General features: G+C 43.4%; 1 protein-coding gene across 1 annotated transcript in view; it reads right to left on the bottom strand.

Moving 5' to 3' along the window:
* Window positions 1-631: 631 nt before the first annotated feature.
* Window positions 632-22,457, bottom strand: part of LOC149864167 (complement factor H-like) — a 91,189-nt gene continuing 69,363 nt past the window's right edge. Inside the window, exons 10-12 of the mRNA XM_090049757.1 lie at window positions 7,883-8,065; window positions 6,620-6,820; window positions 632-1,262 (exon numbers count right to left, since the gene is read on the bottom strand). Coding sequence (XP_089905883.1) covers window positions 1,246-1,262; window positions 6,620-6,820; window positions 7,883-8,065 — 401 coding nt within the window. The 3' untranslated portion in view covers window positions 632-1,245. The remainder of the gene's footprint in view (window positions 1,263-6,619; window positions 6,821-7,882; window positions 8,066-22,457) is intronic.

Raw genomic sequence — 22,457 nt, 5'->3', positions numbered from 1 at the left:
TTCAGGCAAGTATGGGAAGGGGCAATTCTGATTCCCCACAGGGAGAAATGTAAATGTAAACTTTGCATAAATGCTATACACACACCACTTTGATGTGTGAAGGGTAAACAGGATGTGACCCAGCATGAACAAGAATGGCAAATTGTAATTATCATCCAAAGTTTGCTTAATGATCCTCAGTGAAACCCTGCCTCCATTGAACAATAACATTATGGGTAATTTTTTTCATATGGGACGGATCTTGAAATTCTGTGTTGGACACAAACTTTCCCCCTGTGCTTTAAAGTACATCAATAGAGGCAAGATTTCACACATGGATTTTCTAGCTCATATGGAAACTCAGGTAAAATTTTAAATAAAACCTCCAAAGTGGATAGCAGTCCATTCATATTGTGCCAAATCCTGAAGCCCTACCTGCTGTGTGCCAAGGTGCCATGTTAACTGCACATCTCAGCAATACTGGGGATGTCACTGAGGACTGCAAAATTTGAAAGTAGGTCTTTCCTCAGATATTGCTCAGGACAAACTCTCTCTGAAATCCTGTGAAAGGTTACTTGAAAAAAGACCTCAGGATTGGGGTCAAGAGAAGCTGTTGAAAGAGAATAAAATAAGACATGTTTTAAGTACTAAATGAGATATAGGCATGTTTAATATTTAAAAAGTAAAAGCAAGTGAGTTTTTGTGAGTTTAAACATTTAACAAGAAACATCAATATTTTCTTATCAAAATTTGCTAGAAGACTAGATATGCTGTAGGTTGTGTAGGATTAAATATTTGGAAACACTGTGAATAGCTGCAAATATAGCTAAGTATGCTTCGGTAGGTGTTAATATTCAGCTGTACACATGCAAAATGATTTTTTTATATGGAAATTACATTGCAAGTATCCCAAATAGGAAGTTACTGCCGAATTGTCAAGTATTTTGTCTCCTGTGCCAGATAGGAAATGCTGCTACAACCTGTCCAAGCATTTTTTAATTAATTTCCAAATACCATAAAATCCTTTGAGTTGACTAAACCTAATCAAACTTATTTATTGCTTCTCCACTATTTTATTATTTGTTGAAAATAAATCTTGACAACACACAACTTAACCACAGATAGAAAAAAGTAAATACATATATCAATTCAGAAGAAATTCTTGGCTGCTATAGTGAGGAAGGATGTAGGATGGGCAAATTTCAAATAGCTGGTCAATGGATTCAGATCCAGAATTCAAATGAGCTTGTAGATGCTTCTTTTCATTCACTCTGTAGTACCTGCTAGTGTTAGAACAATACAATGAGAAGCTTATTAATTATATTAAATTTTTAAACCTAACACAGAAGTACCATATGGACTCCTCACAAAAAAGAACGTTAATGTCAACACAGCTACAGGAATTTTTTTTTTAAAAAAGCACACTGGCTCACTGGTTGATTTCAACCAATGCTGGAAAGTAAATAGAAACATGCCCCATGAAATATAACTTCACGCTCTGAACTAAAGTGGTTATATTAAAAACAAAACATTTCAATTGAAGCGGAATTTAGTACCAGGACAAATATTTGTAAATTGCTTTCATATACTTTATTGCACCTTATCAGTCATTATGGGGAGATTGTTAACCTTGGAATATGATGAAATTTGTATAGATGAAACTCCCTACCCATTTCCTACCAGAGTTCTTTATCAGGTCCTTTCAGCTGAACTTCCTTTATCTGGACACAGGAATTATTTATGTGTATTTTCACAGTACTATAAAGAAGGTATAATTTCTCACACTGTAATACGTGAGTGCTGTCATATTTACTCAGTGACACAGGAATGATCCTATCATGTGAAGATGATCAGTAATTCTTCCTTCCAGTGGAAGAGAGAAAAGCAGAATGAGCTGAGTTACAGCACGTATCTCCATCATCAGTAGATATGTGATGACATGTTAAGCTAGAGATTTGGGCCTTCCCAGCAAAGCACATCTTTCCCCTATAGGCATGCCATCTGCCATTCAAAATATTCAAAAGAATATTTTATTAGTCCTGAATTTTAGTGATAGATGAAAGCATGAAAAAAAAAGCCCTAGACTAGATATTATACAAGACACGGTGAGAAGCTAAAGCCATGCAGCTGAAGAGCTTTTCTGGGGCTGGGAAAATATCATCTCTGGGATTTAGTAAGTATCAGTGAGGAAACAGTGCTAAATCAGCATCAGTGCTAGCAGTGATGACTTATAGTTTGGTCCTGAAAAAAGTTGGGAGAATTTTTTTTTTCAGAAGCATAATGCCTTGGAAAGGAAAGCTTCAACTTACAAACAGAGCCTTTGTATCTATCATTAAGTATGTCAAAAAGTATCTGTATCTATCATTAAGTTCTATTCAAATGCAATAAACCCAGAACGACCTACATATTCATTAAATGTTTGTTTTTGTTTGTTTGTTTAGTAAATACAAATCCTGGAAGCCAAGCAATTGTTTAAGCTGAAAAGGGTTAAAACACTGCTCTCTCCTGAGACTAAAAGGAATACTGTGAGGGAAGATTAAAGAGCAGTAGTGGTGCTCTGTAGTCAATCCTATCAATTTTCAATTGCCTGGCAAGAAGAGCCAGGTTGGCAGCCACTTTAGAGTTCTAGGTAACTACAAGGCAAAGTTTAGGAGTCCTGTACATGGCATTTTGACAAAAGGTTTGAAGTAAACTAAATACTAGGGCTGTGTGAAGCTTCGGTCCCTGAATCAATTCGGCGGAGATTTGGCCTGATTCAGTGACTGAATCTCCGAATCTGAATCAAATCAGAGGACCCTTTGATCTCTCTGAATCAAATCAGAACCCTCCAAATTGATTCAGAAAGATTCATAGATTCGAACATAGAGACAGCTTGAAATGGTTTTTATACATACCTCTAGGTAGCAGGGGCTTGTGAGCGCTGCGATTCTGGGGCACAAAGAGTGTCCCACAGAAGCACGGGGGGGTCCCCAGCACACTCAGCAGCAGACCAGGAAGTGGACCAGAAGGACTTTCGGTCCACTTCTGGGTCCACAGAGGAGCCCCCTGGCTCAGTGACTTATACCTCCTAGGTCTGGGGGGAGAAGGCGGGGTACCTGGTGTCCCCCCGTGGCTGATTGCCAAGCCAGAGGGGCGCCAGGGGCCCCCCGTGCACTCCCTAGCAGACCTGGAAGTGGACTGGAAGTACTTCTGGTCCACTTCTAGGTTTGCCACTGAGCATGTGGAGGGACCCTTGCACTCCTGTAGGACTCGCCATGAACCCCAACTTCACAGCGATCATGAGCCGTGCTGGTACCTCAAGGTATGTAGAAAAAACTTCTAAAGCTGTGTCTATGTCTGAATAGCAGATTCAGCAAAATTGAATCAGGTTCAGTGATCTGAATCAACAAATCGAATCACTGTCTCTGATTTGGGCCAAATCTGAATCTGAATTGAACAGGGCCCACTTTGCACACCTTACTAAATACCAGGATAATCAAATGTAAATTCCAAAATTTAGGTTATACGATACAGTCATAATATGAAGGTCTTCACTTATGGTTTAAATATAAAAAAGCAAATAGTAAACAACCAAAATTGTTTATAAAATAAATATGCCTTGTAGCCTCAGTTTTATTGATCAGGATTACTGAATTATGTAACCCTATGGAGCTTGTGTGGTCTGATATGGGAAGTGCTCTTCCATCCAGGAAAACTACAAATCAACTGCAGATGCTTCCTCAGCCTGATGAAGGGCTTTTAAACCCTAAAGCTTGCTAAGAAAAAAAATTTCCAACTATTAAAGTTGATCTAATAAAAGATATCAGATTCACCCAAATAACCTTGTCTTGATATTTTGATGCATTTCATACCTTACACACACAGAGACACACATGCAGACACAGACATGCACACGCAGATACAGACACAGATATGCACATGCAGATACAGAAACACACACACAGAGATGAAAACACTGACACACACACACACAGATCCAGACACATACACCCCCTGCCTCTTCCCCTGCCCCTGCCCCTGCCCCAGCAGATAAGTGTGGGGGAGGGAGGGGACTGGTGGGGGGAAGATCAAGAATGGTTGGTGGGGAGTGGGTCTCTGTGCCTGCTCACAGGAGCCAAGGGGGCAAGGGAAGCAGTGCCCTCTGCAGGCCACACACACGCAGCCTGTCTGGCCAGCTGGGGAGAGGGTTCGTATGTGGTGGCCACCACTACCACCACCCCACAAAACCACCACCATGCCCTGCACCACTTTCCATTTTTCCTGTGCCGCTTTCCTCCGTCAGCAGCCAGCAGAGCCATACATGTGACTGGTCATGGGAAAGCAGCATGGGGCATGGCGGTGGCACAGGGCGGTGGCAGGAGTGGCTACAGGGTGCAAGCCACTCCCCTGCCCAGCTGGCCAGGCAGCATGTGTGCAGCCTGCAGAAGGGCACCACTGCCCTCACCCACCCTGGCCCTGCTCCTGGGAATGGGCACAGAGAGCAAGTTGAGGTAGGTAGTGGAGGGGCACTGCAGTGTGCAGGATGGGGCCAGCAGCACCCAGTGGACCCCTCCCCTTCCTGTTCCCCTGATAAGAAACAAATTATGGGAATGTGCCAGGGGAGATGCCGCTGCCGCACCCTAGGGCGCACTCTGTAGTCTCTTGTCTGCTGGCCTGTGCATACCCCCTATGGCCTTTCTAAGTACCCTTGGGGGTACACATACCCCCAGTTGACAACCCCTAGTAAAAGATATCAAATTTACCCAAAGAACCCTGTCTATATGGTAAATATATACTTATGCTAAAGTCACAAACATTAAAGAAAATAGGAAGAGGGCTAGCTTTGTTAGCATGGCGAAGAAATTAAGAAGGAAACCCAGAAGGTAATAAGGAGGTATTTCAGTTCAATGGGAAGATGAATAACAAATCTTTTCCCTCTGAATCTGTAATTTCACACTGGTCATAAATTTTGACTAACTAACACTTTCCAAAATCACAGGAAAACTACTTTGCCCTCAGTTACAAGGGTATTAAACAAAAACATAGAAACTGGCCATTCAGAGATATTTTTTCAAGTTAACAATATACACATGTAACACCCATGCACACTTGTACTGTGTATGGCAGTGTGTGCACCCTTGCTTGCTGTTGTTGTGTTTTTTTCTGTATTTATTTTTTCTTTTCTTTTCTTTTCTCCTTTGGCTTATGGGCAAGATGGCCTCCCTTGTTCTATCCATGTGCTTTTCTCATAGAAAGCTGGGGTCTTGTATCTGGGTAAGATATGTAAAATACTCTGGCCTGATTGTCCAGGGGGAGCAAAGACTTCTTCAGGCCAATTAGTTAAGGGAGAGACTGGACTATGGCACTCCCTGACTGGACAAGGCTAAAGTGATGTAATGCTTAGTCAGCTAGTATGGTTTGGCAGTTAGCTTTAGCAAAGTTTTTAGCAATATTTTGACAATTTAAACTCAAAGCTACATTTACTTTGGCTTCAATGACTTAGCTATAAGGGTTTGGTTTTGAAATAGGATGATTATTTTCCCCTTTAATTGACTGTAATGATCTATCAAAGTAAAGTGGTAGGGGTTATCTGTAACATTTCTCCTTTTACAGTTATGCTGGAAAGAAATTATGATGTATTTCTGGATTTATATACTTCATTTCACAGGCTGCTGGAAGGTGTGGGCCCCCACCTGCTACTGGTACCCCAAATGTGAATCTGGCTGTTCTTACTGCCAACCAGTCCCTGGCACAAGGATTTACACATATACATATGAAGGAAATGCAGACAGAAATATGGAGACCAGAAGCATCCCTCTATATAAAAGACCTGCTGCTGGCATTTATATCATCCTTCCTAGTGTCTGACTTCTTCAGCAATAATGTAAATACAAACATGTGCTTTGCTCTCAGTTAGACACAGGAAAAGTTTACATCTTGTGAATTGATGCAAACAATAAAAGTTGAGTTGTAGGCCTGTCTCATTTATCAGGGATTTATTCATCAACTGTGATAACGGTAGAAAATACAGAAACCAAAGATGGCCAGAAGCAAGTAAAGTAAGACATTAATCAGTGTGTTGGTCTCAAATGATCAAGGAGTTAAGTGTATAGAATAATAATGCTAGTTTATTCAGAGTGCCCTCTCAGTGCTACCTCTGCTGGTCTCTCCCACCCCTTTTTTCCCAGGCTAATGTAACAACTTATATATGACACTGTTAATGGTATTCACACAGTAAGCATGTGCAGCAATGTTGGAGCAGATAGACAAAGTATGCAACCAAAATTTTATGGGTCAGAAGGTTTCTTAGGAAAGAATGTAGACCAGCAAATCTTCACTCAACATGAAACTTCTTTGCAGACGTGAGCTACCGCAAGGACTTGTAGAACATAAAATAAACAGCTTCTCATGGTCTCAGATGGCAAATCAGTCCCATGGAGGAGCCAACCAGAGCATTTGAGTGAGGCAGGGCATTTACAAAACTTTTCTATCATTTTTCTACCAGCAGATGACTGAGAGGGTAGATTCAATCATTCCAACTCAACTAATGCTCTGATAATATTGCTTCTGTTTGTTGTCCCTTCCACATGGCATGCAGCACTATACAATTGTTTTAAACATACACTGCTATGAATTAACAGTATCTTTAAAAATTACTTACCTCTGAGCCTACATTGAGGATATGGCAATTTCCCCTTCAGGCACTGTACTCTAAAAGGAGGAGATGTTGGATCCCTCGCATACCCACTTATGCAGTCAAATTCTATAACATCTCCAGATTTAGAATATAATTTCTCTACTGAAGTCCATTTCAGCCTAATATTGTTTTTCTCCAAATCCTCTTTAGATACAATACAGGGCTCTGGAAACAGGAACATATAATTCAACTGTTTACACATGGCTTTGCCATGGGAAATTTCATTTGTGCAATCTTATATTGCAAACCCTTTAGGTTGAAGAATATCTTCAGGAAAGATTTGTGCTGGATCTGCTGAGGTTTTGAGAGCAGGTATGACCCTGAGAAAAGCCTTCAGGAGTCCTTTTGGTATTTGCAGAACTGAACAACTGGGAATCAATGCACCACAACATGCTTCAGCCACACCTTCCTCAGCACTAACTGTTGAAATCTAACATTAACCTAAGCAGGGGTGGGCAGTCCAGGCACCAGCCCTGGGCACTCCCACTTAGAGAGGACACAAGAACAGTAGCCAGTGCCAGCCCAGTTACCACTAAAATCCTTTGAGAATTTAATGAATTATTTGTTTACTCACATGCAATTTACACTTTTTCCTTTAAAAAATGGCATTTCAAAACTGGGGTGCATGTCTCTAGTGGCGAAGCTGATTTCTTTGTCTGAATAAAAGCATGAAGATACCATGCAGTAATGGCTTCTACTTTTCTATGGACCAGCAAGCAACAAGAGTGGAGTCCAGTTCTAACCTTCACACAGTTGCTGCTGAACTCACAGCAGCTTCTGGCTGGATGGTAAAAGTGTTAACACTCTAGCCTAAGGCAGCCAGTGAATTAGTTGATGTATGTCATTGGCTCTCAGCTTCGGCTCTGAAAAAAAGTGATTTTTAAAAAAAATTCTGCTTTCCAAAAATAAGATGCATGCCTTATTTGGGGGTGGGGGTGGTATGCAAGGAAAAAAGCAGTAATTTCAGGGTGACTGGCTGGAAATGCTGACCATGTATCATTATTTCACAGTGGCAAAGGGCAGGAGAGTGCTGGGCTAATGCCTCTGATAACCCACACTGAGGGCCAGACTATGTCCTTCACACATTCTGTTTTAAATCAAGTTTGTAACCTTAATCTAGAGGGAATTTCAGAATCCATGACAGCTGACTTGGACATTACTACTAAAAACCACCACACCACAGAACTCATCACAACACATTTTTATTAAAAAAAATATTCTACCCACCTATGCAAGTTGGAGGCTCTGTCCATTGCCCTAAGTTGCATGTAGCAAACTGAGACCCCTTTATGACATAGAGATTTTGGCATTTGTATTCCACTCTTGAGTCTGGTTCATACTGTTTCATTGGAAAGGAAGTGATATCTCCATTTTCAATAGCTGGTGGGGGCCCACACTTTCCAGAAAATGCTGTAAAAACAGAAATGGTACAGATGACCCCTACCAATGAACTTTAATAGATCATTACGATCAATTAAAGGGGAAAATAGTCATTCTATTTAAAAACCCAAACTAAACTAAATCATTGAAGCCAAATTGACAAAAGATTATTTCTTCATAAAATAAAAAATGAGTGGCTCTAGCTTTTTCAACCTCTAATTCAGGGCCATGTTTCAGATGGAGGATGTGTGGTAGTGTAAGATCATTTAGTTCCCAAGCATCACAGACCCACTAATTCTACTATCCTGATTTCAACCAACTGACTTTCAAAGAAAAAGGAAGGAGACTTGGACAAAACTCCTCCATATCCATGGCTCTGCTTAGGACACTTAGGGCATATAAATACCAATTTAAATGAAAAAGAACCCCCGCCCCTCAAATAAAGCCCCAAACCAGCCAGAATACCTGTGCTTTGATATTATTAGGTTTGGCATTATGGGGTTTTTTTTCCATTTGTAACTTATATTTTTAAGATCAGAAGCTCTGTTTTGACAGATGGCTGATCTGCAAAAAAAGATGCAAGCATTAGATTATCTATTATTCCTGAATAGTTCTTTCCAAACAAATGGTATTGCTTGGTAATGAGACTAATTCTACAAACCCTGCCTAAAACCCAGGTGTCCTACTCCCTAGTCAGGCAACCAAGCCACTAGGCTATTAGCCTAAGTGACAGGGAGTGTTCTTCTTTCTTGCAGCTGGAGAGGGCAATCCTAATTCCCCACAGAGAGAAATAGAATACTAAACTGTCCATAAGTACTACGTGCACCACTACTTTGGTGGATGAAGGGCAAATAGGATCTGACCCAACCTGAAAAACGTATAATTGGACTGCTATCATGTCCCCTTTTAAACACCTTTTCCTCAACTTGAATATGCCTACCAAAGTATCTCCCCATATGACTTGCTTACTGAGATCTTTATCATCTTTGTCACCCACCTCTGAAGCCTCTCTAATTTCTCCATATCCTTTGTAAAATGTGGAGTCCAAAGCTACTCACATTCCTCTGAGTGAGGTGCAACTAGTGCAAAGTAGAGAAGCATCATCACCTCCCATGTCTTCCATCTAATGTTTCTATTGATACATCCCAAAACCGAATTTGCCCTTTATGCTGCTGCATCACACTGCAGACTCACGTTGAGTCCACAATCTACCAAGACTCCCTGATCTTTGTCCATCATGCTGCCATCCACCCAGGTATCACCCATGTTGTATTGTGTTTTTGATTATTCTTCCAGAGGTGTAGCATATTGCCTTTGTCTATGGGTCAATGTTAGGTGCTTCCCTGTAGTACTCTCTCTTTGAATCGACACTGATAATATAATAGAATTCCAGAGACTTTAAACATCACTTACAAGCATGGAAAACCAACTGGATTCCAGGAATGGGTTAATGGTAACAAGTTGTATCAAATTTTTTATTGGCCTTTCAGCTGCAGATGTGAGAGGGCTACAGTTGCATTTTAGTTGGGTCAGTATCTGGTTGGTTTTTAGTGTCCCGCATTCCCTCTGTCCTGTCTACTTCTTCCCCTTGCAGCCGTCCTGCCCCTCCTGCCACTTGGACCTCGCAACCCCCTGCTCCCCACAGCCCTTTCCCCTCCCACTCTTCCCAGTCTCTTCCTTTTCTCCCCAAATCCCTTCCCCATCCCCAGGGTCTGCCCCTCCTCCCAAACTCCCCAGTCTCTGCCTTTTCCTGTTCCTTCCACCGTTGCTGGCAGACATTTCTTGTGCTGTTTTGTCCTAGAGCAAAACATGCGGAAGCTTAGCCTTTGCTTAGCCATGCAGCAGTGTCAGCACTACTGATTGGCAAGGTAGGCAATGCAAGAGTTTTGGTACTACTGATTGGCCAGGCAGGGGGAAGACTTTCCATGGGCTTCATGAAAGGCCCCAGCCCTAGCTGAAGCTAAGCTGTTCCTGAGAGTAAGGGAGGGGGAAGGGATTGCCGTTGGGGCAGAAGCTACAGAAGGAAAGTGACGCAGGGGCCAGGAGGTTGCTATAGTTCTGGCTCTTCCCAAACTGGGCTCCAGGCCAGAATCATAGCTGCAGCTGCTACCTGTTACCCTCTCTGCTTCCTATGCAACTGTTAGATAAGGCTTTTTTCCCCATGCTAATGGGGGTGTGGGGACTTCAGCTTATATTCAACTAAATATGATATATGGTGACTGGCCTACATTGTAAGAAAGGAATATGGTCCATAACATCTTTGGTCCACATTTCAGCAATACTGTTGTTGACAAACACCAGGCTGGGATTGCACTCCCATTTGTATATGTTTATATTAAAAGATCTAGGATCATTTAGCTTGGGGATTAGGCTGAGGCTCAAGGGGCATTTATACATGTGCTCTTGGAGGCTTAGGGGTGGCAGGGGCTTTTAATTAGCACAGCTCCCATAGTCACTAATTAAAAGCACAGGAGCATCACATGTATCAGTCTCCCCATGCTGAAAAATGGTGGTGGGGTGCTTTGAACTAAAGCTCATTGAATAGGGATCAGTTTAAAGCTCCCCGCTGCCAATTTTCAGTGCAGCACTGATACACGTGACACAAGATGCGGGATTAATCTAGTCTGCTCCAATGCACTGGAAGTACAATGCATTGAAGCAGGCTTCCTGCACATGTATAGGAGCCCAAGAGATCTGGATCCACCCACATTTCAACGAGTTCCCTGTTTGCGTTACTTTTGTTTTTTTTCTCCTCATCATAAGGTTTTACAACATACAGCACCCATCCCCTGTGGGTCTCTACCCCACAGGTTATACACAATCCTTACCCATAACTGTTCAGTTAGCTAGGGCCAAGTACCTCTCCACAACTCAATTGCTCTCAAAGGGGTATCACAGACTCCTCATCCCCTTGCTAAAGTGGTAGAAATGCTGGTGGAGGTGACAAGGGCCAGCACAGGGGAGGGAGCAGGTTAACTAAAAGAACAGACAACAGCAGTCTTCTCCAAAACCCAAACCCTCTATGGCTGCTGCCCATTGTGTGAGGCACTCCTTTCAAAAGAGACATACTCATGTCTTTCAATGACAGTCTTAGTGGGGGAGTAAAAGGGAATAAGGAAGTAGCTTTATTCAAACACCACCATTTCTGTACTTGAGATTAGTACTTATAGTGAAAGAGGATTTGAGGTAATAATACAGGTTTACATGGAATAGAATCACATTATTGCAGGTTTACTTGAATTTGTCCCTCTCCAACTGGTACAGCAGAGAAAAGTAATTGGAGGGGGCACTTGGCCCCCTTGCCCTCTGTCCCCACCCAGCTTCTCCCCCTTGCAACCCCTTCCCTTCTCTTATTGTCATACCCTGCTTATGCAATGTTTCCTCCATCACTATGTAGAAGGGAGGGGCAAATTTGAAAAAACTAGGCCTGTCTACATATGCTCTTAATATGAAGCAATAAACTCTGGTGTACCCAGGTACACCATTTAAATGTGCACCCAGGACTGCAGCACAGGGGTCAGCCTGCCATCCTGGGGCTGCTCTGCCTAGCTCAACATGCTGAGGAAGGGCTGGCTGAGGCACAAGGGTGCTCCAGTGCAAGGCTAGCCAGCAAGCAGCCACCGTGCTGAAGCACCCTCATGCCCCAGCCAGTCATGTCAGGGTCTACATGTGCACTGCTGTAGAGTAAAAAAGTCCACATCAGGATAGTACTTGTATTTACAAATACTACGTTGCTGGTGAGTTAATTAGTTTCCTTCTGCCTAATAGCAATGCATGTGTAGATGTGAGACATTTACTGCAAAGCTACATGGGTACTGGAGAGCCTGAGTTGGGTTTCTCTCAGGCTGTCATGGGAAGTTGTTCCACCTTGCAGCAATTAACTATTCATTAGAACTTGGATTTGGAGGTGACCCTCCAATTTTCCAGCCCTTGCTACCCAGAACTACCCTACACCCAGAATTCTTGGGATTACCTGAAATATCTAGTCCTTGATTGCTTTGATATTTCCCAGAAAATCAGGTCCTTCAGTAAAAGGGCCATTAGGCATCCATAGGGTAAAGTCTGAGCTTATGAGTGGTTTTGAAGGTCTCACTCATGCCTAGATGATAGACTTACATGCCTAAGCTCCTCTGCTGTCAATTCCTTGATGTTAAGAAAAATGAGTAATATATTACCTTATTGTCCTAAGTCATAGTAACACTACAAGGCATTATGTAGACTTGTGAATTTATTTTGTTGACAAATAGTTGCCATATAAGCATTATAGCTTTAAGGAAACACATAAAGAAACATTAACTTGTAGGCATCCCATTTGGTAATGTGGTTTAAAATATGCTGATTGTAAAATATGTCATCTACTTCTTTGTAACTAGACGTATGGTCATGCCCTAGTAAGGTAACTTTTCAGTAACCGTGGAATAAGATTCTTCATATTTAGTAGCAGGCATATAAGAAGTTACTTGAGGATAGTAGGGGAGTAAGAAGTAAACAGGCATGCCTCGAATTATGGCATTTCGACTTACGGTGATTAGCATGTGCAGCACTCTGCCATTTATACACATGTTATTATTTATGGTGCTGGACCCTCGTACTTAGGGCATGACGGCAACTCAGGCAATGCACAAACATCATGCTGTCCTGCCATTCAGTGCACAATCTGCTTCCTGACGTGCTCTGGCACATAAGTTTCTTGACCCTGGTGAAGATGTTCCTTCACCTTCTGATTAAAGAAAATTAAAGAGCTGATTTAAATATAGTGTTTATGGTCATTTCTATAAACAGTTGGGCATCAGGCCCTTGGTCAGGAATGTAACCCCCCTTGTATAACATTGTTTCTATGGGAAAATCAGATTCGACTTGCATCGTTTTGACTTACAGCGCCTTTTCCAGGAACATAACCCACCGTAAGTGCGAGGACTGCCTGTACTGTATATAATAGTGACGATACATAAAGTCAGAATATCTAGGGTTTCAGACAAATAACATGAGCAATAATAAGCAGCTGAGCAAGGACAAATGTATAATTCTGTGACCCATAGTTCTTTATTATCCCTCTACTCCGAGCCCCACTCAAACTCACAGTTCACTTTTAGTTTGGATGACATTTTCTTATTCCAAAGAAATTCCTTGCAATTGAGCTACTCAAAATGACTGAATATTTTGATGCTTTTCATACCTTACCTTCTGCCTGGAAAGAGTAAGCCCAGAGGATCTGAACGACCACATATCTCAGAAATGTCATCCTGAGGAGTCAGAAAAGAAATCCAGCACCTGCAATGGATGACATGCAGGTCTGTTCCTCTTTGGATTCTCTTCTCAGCTGCTTTGTCAGGCAGATCTTCTTGTGCCTCCTATTGCCACAGCTTTGGCAACTGACTTTAGTCAACATCAAGGTACAGAGATAACATAGGTAAACTCCACCATGAAAGCAGTCCAAGGTATTTTAGTTTTTATTAGTTTTTCAGCACCTGAAAGTCCCCAATCACCATTATCTGTGAAACACCTGTACTGAGACAGACAAGAATAGTTTTTCCTGACATGGCAGGGGGTCGGACTTGATGATCTGCTCGGGTCCCATCCGACCCTGCCATCTATGAAACTATTAAACCACTTATCTCAGAGAAGTGAAACTTCTGTCAGTGACAGAAAAAAGAGGTTTTCTTAACTCTCATTTCACTTCAGTACAGTAAACGCACATACCCCAGCATGGTTTTCATCTTGGCAACTGCTGTGTACTTCCCTCTTACAGACTGCAAACTTAGTGGCTTAAACACAGAGTTTCTTGTACTGTAGTCAGACAACAAGGACTGAAAATAAGTTTCCTTGTTGGCTGCACTGTGTCCATAGTTCTCTAAGAGGTGACATCTTAGGTCATTCCCTATTCAGAAATTAGTTAAGAGTTTCAGTTGTCTTTAATAAGCTTGAGAATTACCCACATAGGTGGTATGTGTTGAAATTCCAGTCTCCTAGTTAGGAAAATTGGATGGCACATAAAAAACAAATGAAGGTCCTTCAACAAGAACTTTTAAGGTGAAACCATTCAGTCCAAGTCCCCTAGATAAGAAAGAACAATGGCTGCTGCTACACATGTGTTTAAAGTCTTTAAAAGAATATCAAATTTGTAATTTCTTATACAGAGTTAGTCAGGAAGCAGAAGTGTGTTAGGAAATTCTTTAGGCACCATTCAGGCACAGCGTGGCTGTTTGTACTAACCCGTTCCATCCCAGGATACAAACAAGAATTCAAGCAATGTATGTGTAACTGAATATACCTCTTAACTCAAAAAGTTCTCAAAAGCCAAACAGGTTTTCTATTCCCAAGCACCCTAGCAGAATGTAAAAAGTAAGGGTTTCCATGGAATGCCACAAAACCTTCCTTGTTCCCTTTTGCCTCTGAGATAGAGATAGAGAAAGAGAGAGACTCTCTCTCTCCCTTTCTGACCATCCCTTCAGATTTCTGCTTAACTAATCTGTAGGTTACCCCCATTCCACCTGAACCTGCTGTCAAGCGTCAATACTTCCCATTTTTCCCCACCTGCTCTTTGCAAAAGCTGTAGCAGGAGGGAGAAAGGATTGTCCAGCTAAAACTCTCATTATATAAGGGGAAGGAGGAGGTAACTGACCATGTGGACCTTGGGTATTTTGATTAATCACATTCTGTTTTGTTGTCCCTTGACCTTTAGGGATTCCCATCACATGCAAGCACTATCGATATAGTTAATATTTACTTATTTCATCAGGCTTCGGTTCTTTCTTCATGCCCTTCTGAGGTGTCCGAGTACTATTTTAGAATGAAGAGTTACTGTTGTGTAGGCCCCACAGGACATGGGCATTTATAAAAACAAACGTTATCCCTGTTCTAAGGAGTATTTATGGGATAGGCACTGACACCCACAAGAATGAACAGCACAAGTCTGCAGAATGTAAATCCAAGGCAGGCATGTCTGCACTGCTTGATTCCCGCACTAGGCAGCACTGGGCTGGACCACGGTTCTCCAATTTGCCAAGATCCTTTTGAATTCTAATGCTAATCTCCCAAGTCTTTGTAACCTCTCTCAGGTTTGTGTTATCTGCAAACTTGGTCAGAAAAATTTCTGTTCACGCATCCAAGTTATTTTTAAAAGGCCCTGGACTCAGAACAAAGTGAGAACTTGCTAGAAACCTCCTGCCATTACAACATCAGTTGATTTAAAGTTACTCATTGCTTGCAGTTTTTCAACTAATGATATATCCATATAACAGTAATTCTAGGCAACTCATATTTCTCCATTTTGCTTATGAAATATCACACGGTCCTGGGCCAAAAGCCTTATTAACAATTAGACTACATTATTTTCACAGTGCATTTCCTTAATCTACTGAAAAAATTAACCCTCTCAAAGATACCTTTATTCATTCTGAAAGAAAAAGAAAAGAATCAATGCTGGCTGCTAATGCTTGTTCCTTCCTCCTCCAGGTCTTTGCCAACGAATGGCTTTAATACCTTGAAGTCAGCCTAACTGGTTTCCTGAGTTCTCCGTTCTCTTCTTTTTTCCATACAGTCTTTACATCCATCCTTCTCTGCAATGTCACCTCCCCTCACTGACGTTCCAAATATTATTGCTCATGGTTTGGAAATGTCTTCTTTGAGAGTTCTTCAGTCAGTTAACTCAGCATCCTGTGGTGAATTGCATCATGGCTTACTGACTTAAATTCATTCACATTTATCACTAAGGAGCATGTTGGAGAATTTTTGTTCATGAACTTCTATCCTTCCCTTTCTTGTCTATCTGACTTTGTTTTGCTAGCTGGCGGCAATCCTTTCTTGTCTTGTTCTCGTTGTTGGTTTTTGTTCTGTCTTCTGAAAACTGAGACAAATTACTTCCCAGGCAGTGCTACTTGCTTTTAATCTCCTAGTAAGAGATTTCTCTTGAACAGTGAACCCACAGTTTCCTTGGTCTTTCTTTTGTTTCTGACCTATTAATACAATCCTTTCAAATGGCCTTTAACATTCTTTACCATTTGCTTTCTACTTTTGTCTTTGTGACTCTAAAGTTCTTATGCCTTCTTGTAGGAAGATATTTAGAAGTAGGGCTGTGTGAAATTTCATTGGGTGTTTCATTTTGAAGCTGTTTCGATGTGTTTTGAGCTCAAAACAGTGAAACTGAAAGAAAACAAGGCTTCAAAACGAAACGAGGGAACTCAAAACATTTTCAAAAGTTTCAGAACATTTCGAGTTTCAAAGCAGCCCAGTGGTGGCAGGTGGGGAAGAGCCAGGGCTGCGCTCCGAGTGGCTCCACCAGCCCCAGGGAGCTCAGCTGGAGCTCAGCTGGAGATGGAGGGTTAGCCAGTCGAGGAGCCGCTCCAAGAGCAGCCCTGGCCAGCATCTCTCCCCCGCATTCTGCTGCCAGGCTCAGCTCTGTGGGGCTGCGGAGCCTCCCAACGCTGGGGTTTACTCACCAGGGCTGCACTCTGAGCAGCTCCACCACTGGCTCTCCCGCCACTGGGCTTAGCTCCATGGGGCTGGCAGAGCCACTTAGAGTGCAGCCCAGGAGCAGGAGGTGGGGAAAACCAGGGCTGTGCTTTGAGCAACTCTGCCAGCCATATGGAGCTCAACCTGCCCTCCCAGTGCTGACAGACTTCTCCTGGGGGTGCGGGCCCCAAGATCTGTGCACAGGATGACAGGAGGCTGCCGCTGCTGCCTGGGGCCAGTGGCATCACCCGTCTTCACAGCGCTGGGTGTGGGCTGTGGCCAGCGCTGTTCCCAGGCAGCAGTGGCAGCCTCCTGTCATCTTGAGCATAGATCCAGGGGCCTGTATGCCTGGGAAGAGGCTGGCACAACCCCAAAGCCCTCCCAGGGGTGTGAGCCCCCAAATCTGCATGTGGGATAACAGAATGCTGTCACTTCCAGCAAGTGACAGGAGTTTTGCTTTTAGCAGTTTCAGGAACACTTTCCCACTCAGTTTTATTAAGGGGGCCACTGATCCTAATCTCCCTGAGCAAGGTCATCTCATGGATGGCCTTCTGTTGCTCCACCAGCCTTTGAAGCATCAGGTGGAGTTCCACCAATTCTCCACAGCCTGCAGGATTTTGTGCTGTAACATGCTCAGTTCTGCCTGTTTCTCCCACAGCATCATGCCCTCCTTGATGCTTTCGTGGAAGTATCCCACCACCTTCCTGAATTTTGAAATAATCTGGCTGGTTGTGGTAGTGAGAGTGCCATCACTGGGAGCCCTCTTCCCCTCCAATGCGTCCCTAACTATGAGGTGCAGCCTGTGCGCCACATAGAGGATGCCAACAAAGTTGACATCACACACTGCCTTGACCATATTGGCCCCATTGTCAGTGACCATGAACCCATGGGTGAGCTTGGCCTGCACAACAAGCCACCCTGTACAATGCGGTTCATGGCCACCATGATCTCCCTTGCCATGTGGGACTCATCCATCACATTGGCTTGCAGGAGAGCCCACTGACAGCCTGACTGATTGCACCAGTACCCTGTGAGGGAAAGGTAGGTGTGATTGCCACCCCAGCTGCTCCAGATGTCACAGCTGAAGTGCAAGGCTACCTGCAGCCCTGCCTTGCACAGTTCCTACCTCAAGTACTCCCTGCATGCTTCATACAGGGAGGGCACCACCGTCCTGCTAAGTGTGGTGTGTGCAGGCACTAGGTAAGATGCGTCCATGAGTGCCATGAGCCACCTGAAACCTCACCACTCAACTAAGGAGAAGAGCTGGCTATCCAGAGCAAGCATCTCCCCAGTGGTCTGGGTGATCTTGCTCACCTTGGGAATGTGCCCCCCTCTGTTTGCAGCTTCCCTGCACTGCTCCAAGGTAGCTTGCTTCTGATTTGGGGGGACAGGGGCTTTGGAGTGAGCAAGGGACCTTCATTTGGGCACACTTGCACTGGTGCCAGGCTGAGAAGGAAGAAGGGCAAGGCGGTGCTGGTACTGCCTTCTGAGATGCAGCAGCACCACTGTGGTGGTGAAGTGTTCCACCTCCTTGCCCCGGCTGATCTGCCTCATGCGGTCTCTGCCCTGACTCTGAATGGGTGGCTGTTGGACTTCTCCTTCTCTTGTTCTAGGTTGTATGATTTCTTTTCTTTGCTTTGTGTTGTGTATAGTGGACTGTGGGTTGATTATTGATTATTAATAAGTATATGGTGCATGTGGGTATGTGTTGCTCTTTCATGATGTGCTCCCCACCCTGACTCTGAATGGGTGAATAACTAACCTTTTTGTTACATTTGCTTTCTTATTTCCAAAGAAATGTTTCATGAGTCATGACACATCACTACCTAGATGCTTGTAGAAAGCAAACCTACAAGGAGCAGTCATTCTCTTTAGGGCTGGAATTACTTTTAGATCATAAGCAAGTCCCAGATAAGACATCAAATACAGAACCCGGGGCTAAAATTGAACACAGTAGCTCCACAGCAGGCCTGCCTACCTTCAAGAAGCCCCTACTATCTACCAGCATTAGATTAAAATGTGGCCCAGCCAGGCCTTCTTTCAGAGAGCTGGCCTAAAGGTATAGTTACACCTCACAATTAGCATGTGCTGACTTTAAAGACTGTAAGTTGGTGTTACAGTTAGCACATGCTGTGAGCATAATCACATTCAGAGTTACTACCTTCTGTGACCCACACTTCTCTGACCTGTGATTAGAGGGCTGGTGAGAAGCAGGGTGGCAAGGAGCCAAGTTGACTCTCTGCCTGCTCTCTATGGCAGTGTAAGTCTTATGAACATGCCTTGGCCCAGTTCTGAACCCCACCCAGGAAGCCCACATTGGGCCTGCCAGCCCCTTCCCACTCAAACTGGGTCCTCACTGGTCAGGACCAGCTGCATGTCATGCCCCCCGACCCTCCCAATCATTCCTGCCGCCCCCTACCAATGCCCCAAATTGGGCCTGCCACCCTAGATTAGCCCACTACCCCTAATAGCTCTCAGCTGTGGCTGATGGCACTGTACCAGGGAAGCATGTTGTTGCTGCTGTTTGTGCTGGCATCAGCGCAGGGAGGTGGCAGCGGCATCAATGGTAGGTGGGTAGGCAGGTTTCCTTTCCCTGAGACACAGGAAAGGAGTAAGCGGAGAGAGATGTGGGCTGAGAGGAGCCCCAAGGGCAGGGGGGTATCCTGTGGGGGGCAGAACGAGAGCCCTAAGGGATAGGGGAACAGGGAAGGTGCCCTATGGGCAAGGTAACCTGGGGATGGGAAGGGAAGGGGAGAAGGATTCTTACCTTTAGAGTGGGTGGGTTCCCCCACTGTCACTCTGGGGGGAAGAAAAACTTCCACCTGGGAATGGCTGGGAGCTGCGCCTCCTGGGTTGGCTCCTGGATGCCCTTGGCCACAGCTGAGAACAGCCACAGCATGGGGTGAGCAGTGGAGGAGGGGCTGCCCTTGACTGTGTGGGGCTCTGGAGAGCCCAGGAGCACATGGGGAACTTCCTATTGCCCCTGGGCAGCATCCAGAGGTTCATGCTGTATTGAGCTGCCTGTGCAACACCCCAAACCACCCCTGCAGCCCGGGAGCTCCCTTCCTCCCTTCCCTGCTTGGCTCCCATTCTCCCCTTCCTCCTGTAGCCCAGCAGCTCCCTCCCCACTCACCAGCTGCTGCTCCACTGTCCAGGCTGTCGCTGCGGAGAGGTTGGAAGGGTATCAGGGTCCAGGAGCACAGCTAGTCTACCTGAGAGCTGTGACCTTTGCGATACTGGAGGACAGTGAATTGGTTGTTTGATATCCCCTGAACAATTAGAAGTTAGGCAAAGTTGAGCTAGTTAGCACAGCTCAAGGAAAATCGTCTCTTCAAATGGTGGAACTTTAAGGTTCCTAGTGGGAATTAGCACTAGTAACAAGTATGAATCTGTGATCCTACAGGCTTTAAGAGACCTTAACAAAGTGTAATTGCAATTTCTAATGTCACGCTAGTAAATGTACTAGCCTCCTCCTTTCAAGTTCTACTTCTAATGTCTAAAACAGACCACTTGTGCAGGTGAAGTAGGCTGGGTCAACAGGGACCACTCCAGTTTTGTAATCATTTTTTTTGTGTGGTCATTCCCACACATAGAATATTAATATTAATATAAATATTCAGGACATTATTTTGAGACTAAAGAAGAAAATGGGGAATGCTCCAGTAGAGGGGAATCCGGGGGGATGGGAGGAGAGGCAGGAAATGCTTTAGCTGTTATAACAAAATAATTTCTCATTTGATGGTATCTCACAAAAACATTATTCTTTCTGGTTAAAAATTAAAACTCTACGATCTAAATTTTTTACAGTGAAAAACTACCTTTATTTCTATTTAGTAAGTGATTTTTTTCTTTCTTCTTTTTTAAAGTGTGCCTTTGTTTTGTATTTTTATTGCTTTAAAATCTCACCACCTTAAAGTTAAACTAAAAGAAAAACTATGGGAAGATGAAAAGCTTAAATAAATATTCCCTAAAGTGTGTATATTATCTGAGCAGTAGGAACCATAAGCATCTGGTATCATACGGATAAATAGCTTACTTCATCTCCCTGTATTCAGTAAGTTCAAAACTAATTAGTGGCGTGGTTGATATGAATTTGCCCAAATCAGCTGGGCATGAAAGACAAGTGCTGAAAATATAAGTCTCTAAATAACTCTGTCCAGTGAATGGATCAGATTCCTTATTGATGCTAGATAGCCAAACATGTGTAGAAGTAATTGGCTTACTTGACTAGAAAAACAGACAAAGACCAGAGGTGCTGATACTGCTTGATTCAAATGTTCTGAGATAAGGAATCCACATTCCTGCATGCCTTGGGATATTCCTATGCATAGATAGTTGTTTAAGTAAACTTTCTAAGTTTCTGTGTAATTTACTATTGTTTTGTTTCTCCAAGGTGTATTTTTTATCTCTTTCTCTGTCTTTAGTATAAATATGCTTGTAACCTTAGAGAGTCTGAGAAAACCTTTGAAACAGACAAGGGTGATTCCCCTTGCTGTATGGAATTCTCCCTGTGATCACAGTATAGCCCTAAATAAAGAAAAGCTGGCTCTGTCAGTTCTGCTTCAACCACAACGCGAAGTTTGATTTCTTCCACAGTTTGGTGCCGTGACTCACATAGAGCTGCCCAGAGTGATCAGCTGGGACAGACATCTCTTCACTGAAGCCCTAGCACCAAACCAAGGTAAGAGACCTTTTGAAATCTCTATTGGGGCTTTTCAGTGAGAGGCTGTCTCTGTGTCTTCCTGATTCACTACTTGAGGCTCACTCTATCCAAACTTTTGCTGCCAGAACTGTCAGACCCACTGTGTAAGTAGTAACTGTGAGTAGAAAGAGTCAAGGTTAAGAGTCAAGGTTAAGAGTTAAGACTCTGTGTTGCTGTTGTCAGTGAAAGTATTTCCCTGTATGGATTGAGTTAAGTTCTGTAAAGAACTGTGAGGTCTCTCTGAGGCCAGAAGTAGAAACCTTGTGCAGCCGCCCTGAAGACACCAGATTTATTCTGTGTGCTCTTTGAAAGCAAGGGTGCAAGGTGGAAACTCTTAGCGTGTGAATGTTTTTCCACGATAAGTGTTGACCAAGGCTGAGACTAAAGAAATGCTCTTGAACCTCGTGCCTCAACGCAGAAATTCCCTGGTGTGAATTGAGAGTATGAATTGAGAAATATGAGCCACTGACCAGGTCTGAGACTAAGGTTGGGTTCAGCCGCCCCAAGGCTGTCCGGAAGGGTAGTTTTGAATGCAAGGGGGCCCAACTGGAATCTCGTGACCCAGTGGACAGGTTTACCCTTTCCCCACCCTCATAAATGAGCCATGTCTAACCGTAAGTAACTGCATTGTGTGCTGTTATTGCAGTGGAGTCTTGTCTTTGGACATTAGCCACAGCATCTCTGTGCCACTAGCAAATCTCACAACCTGACCGGACACCCTGAATAAGCCATTCCTGTATGAAAGACCTGTGTGAATTGAGTTTAAAGATATGGAGAGCAGAGAGTCTAAAAGACATACCGGCTCTGCCAAAAGGGACTCCGCATTGTACATGTACACACACTATGGCCATAAAAGTTGTAAGTTTCTAGATAAATGAAATTGGTATACCAGAGATGATTTTAGCCGGCAGTTTCCCCTAGAGGGAACATTTGATTTAAGTAAAATTGTTCATCCCCACAGAGACCTTGAGTTAAGAGGTAGTAATATACCACAGACTCAGTGGGACACATTTTTTTTGATTAATATAAAGAAGCTTCCAAAATAAAATAAATAAATAAAATAGGGGGGGAAAAAATCTGAAGTTCAGAGTCTTAGAGACTCCCAAGAGAAACTGAAATCTCAGATAAAGGAATTAAACAGAAAGGTGCACCAAAAGGGGGACCCCCATCAATAGTACCATCAGCACCAAAACAACTTTATACACAAATAACTGAGAATGAATCTGCTGAAGATATAACTGATTTTCTTAATGTGCCACCCCCATATCA

Source organism: Crocodylus siamensis, chromosome 5, assembly GCF_052110815.1.
Source record: "Crocodylus siamensis isolate JL-2025a chromosome 5, ASM5211081v1, whole genome shotgun sequence".
In the NCBI taxonomy this organism is placed as follows: domain Eukaryota; kingdom Metazoa; phylum Chordata; order Crocodylia; family Crocodylidae; genus Crocodylus; species Crocodylus siamensis.
This window is presented reverse-complemented; position numbering and strand designations above follow the sequence as displayed.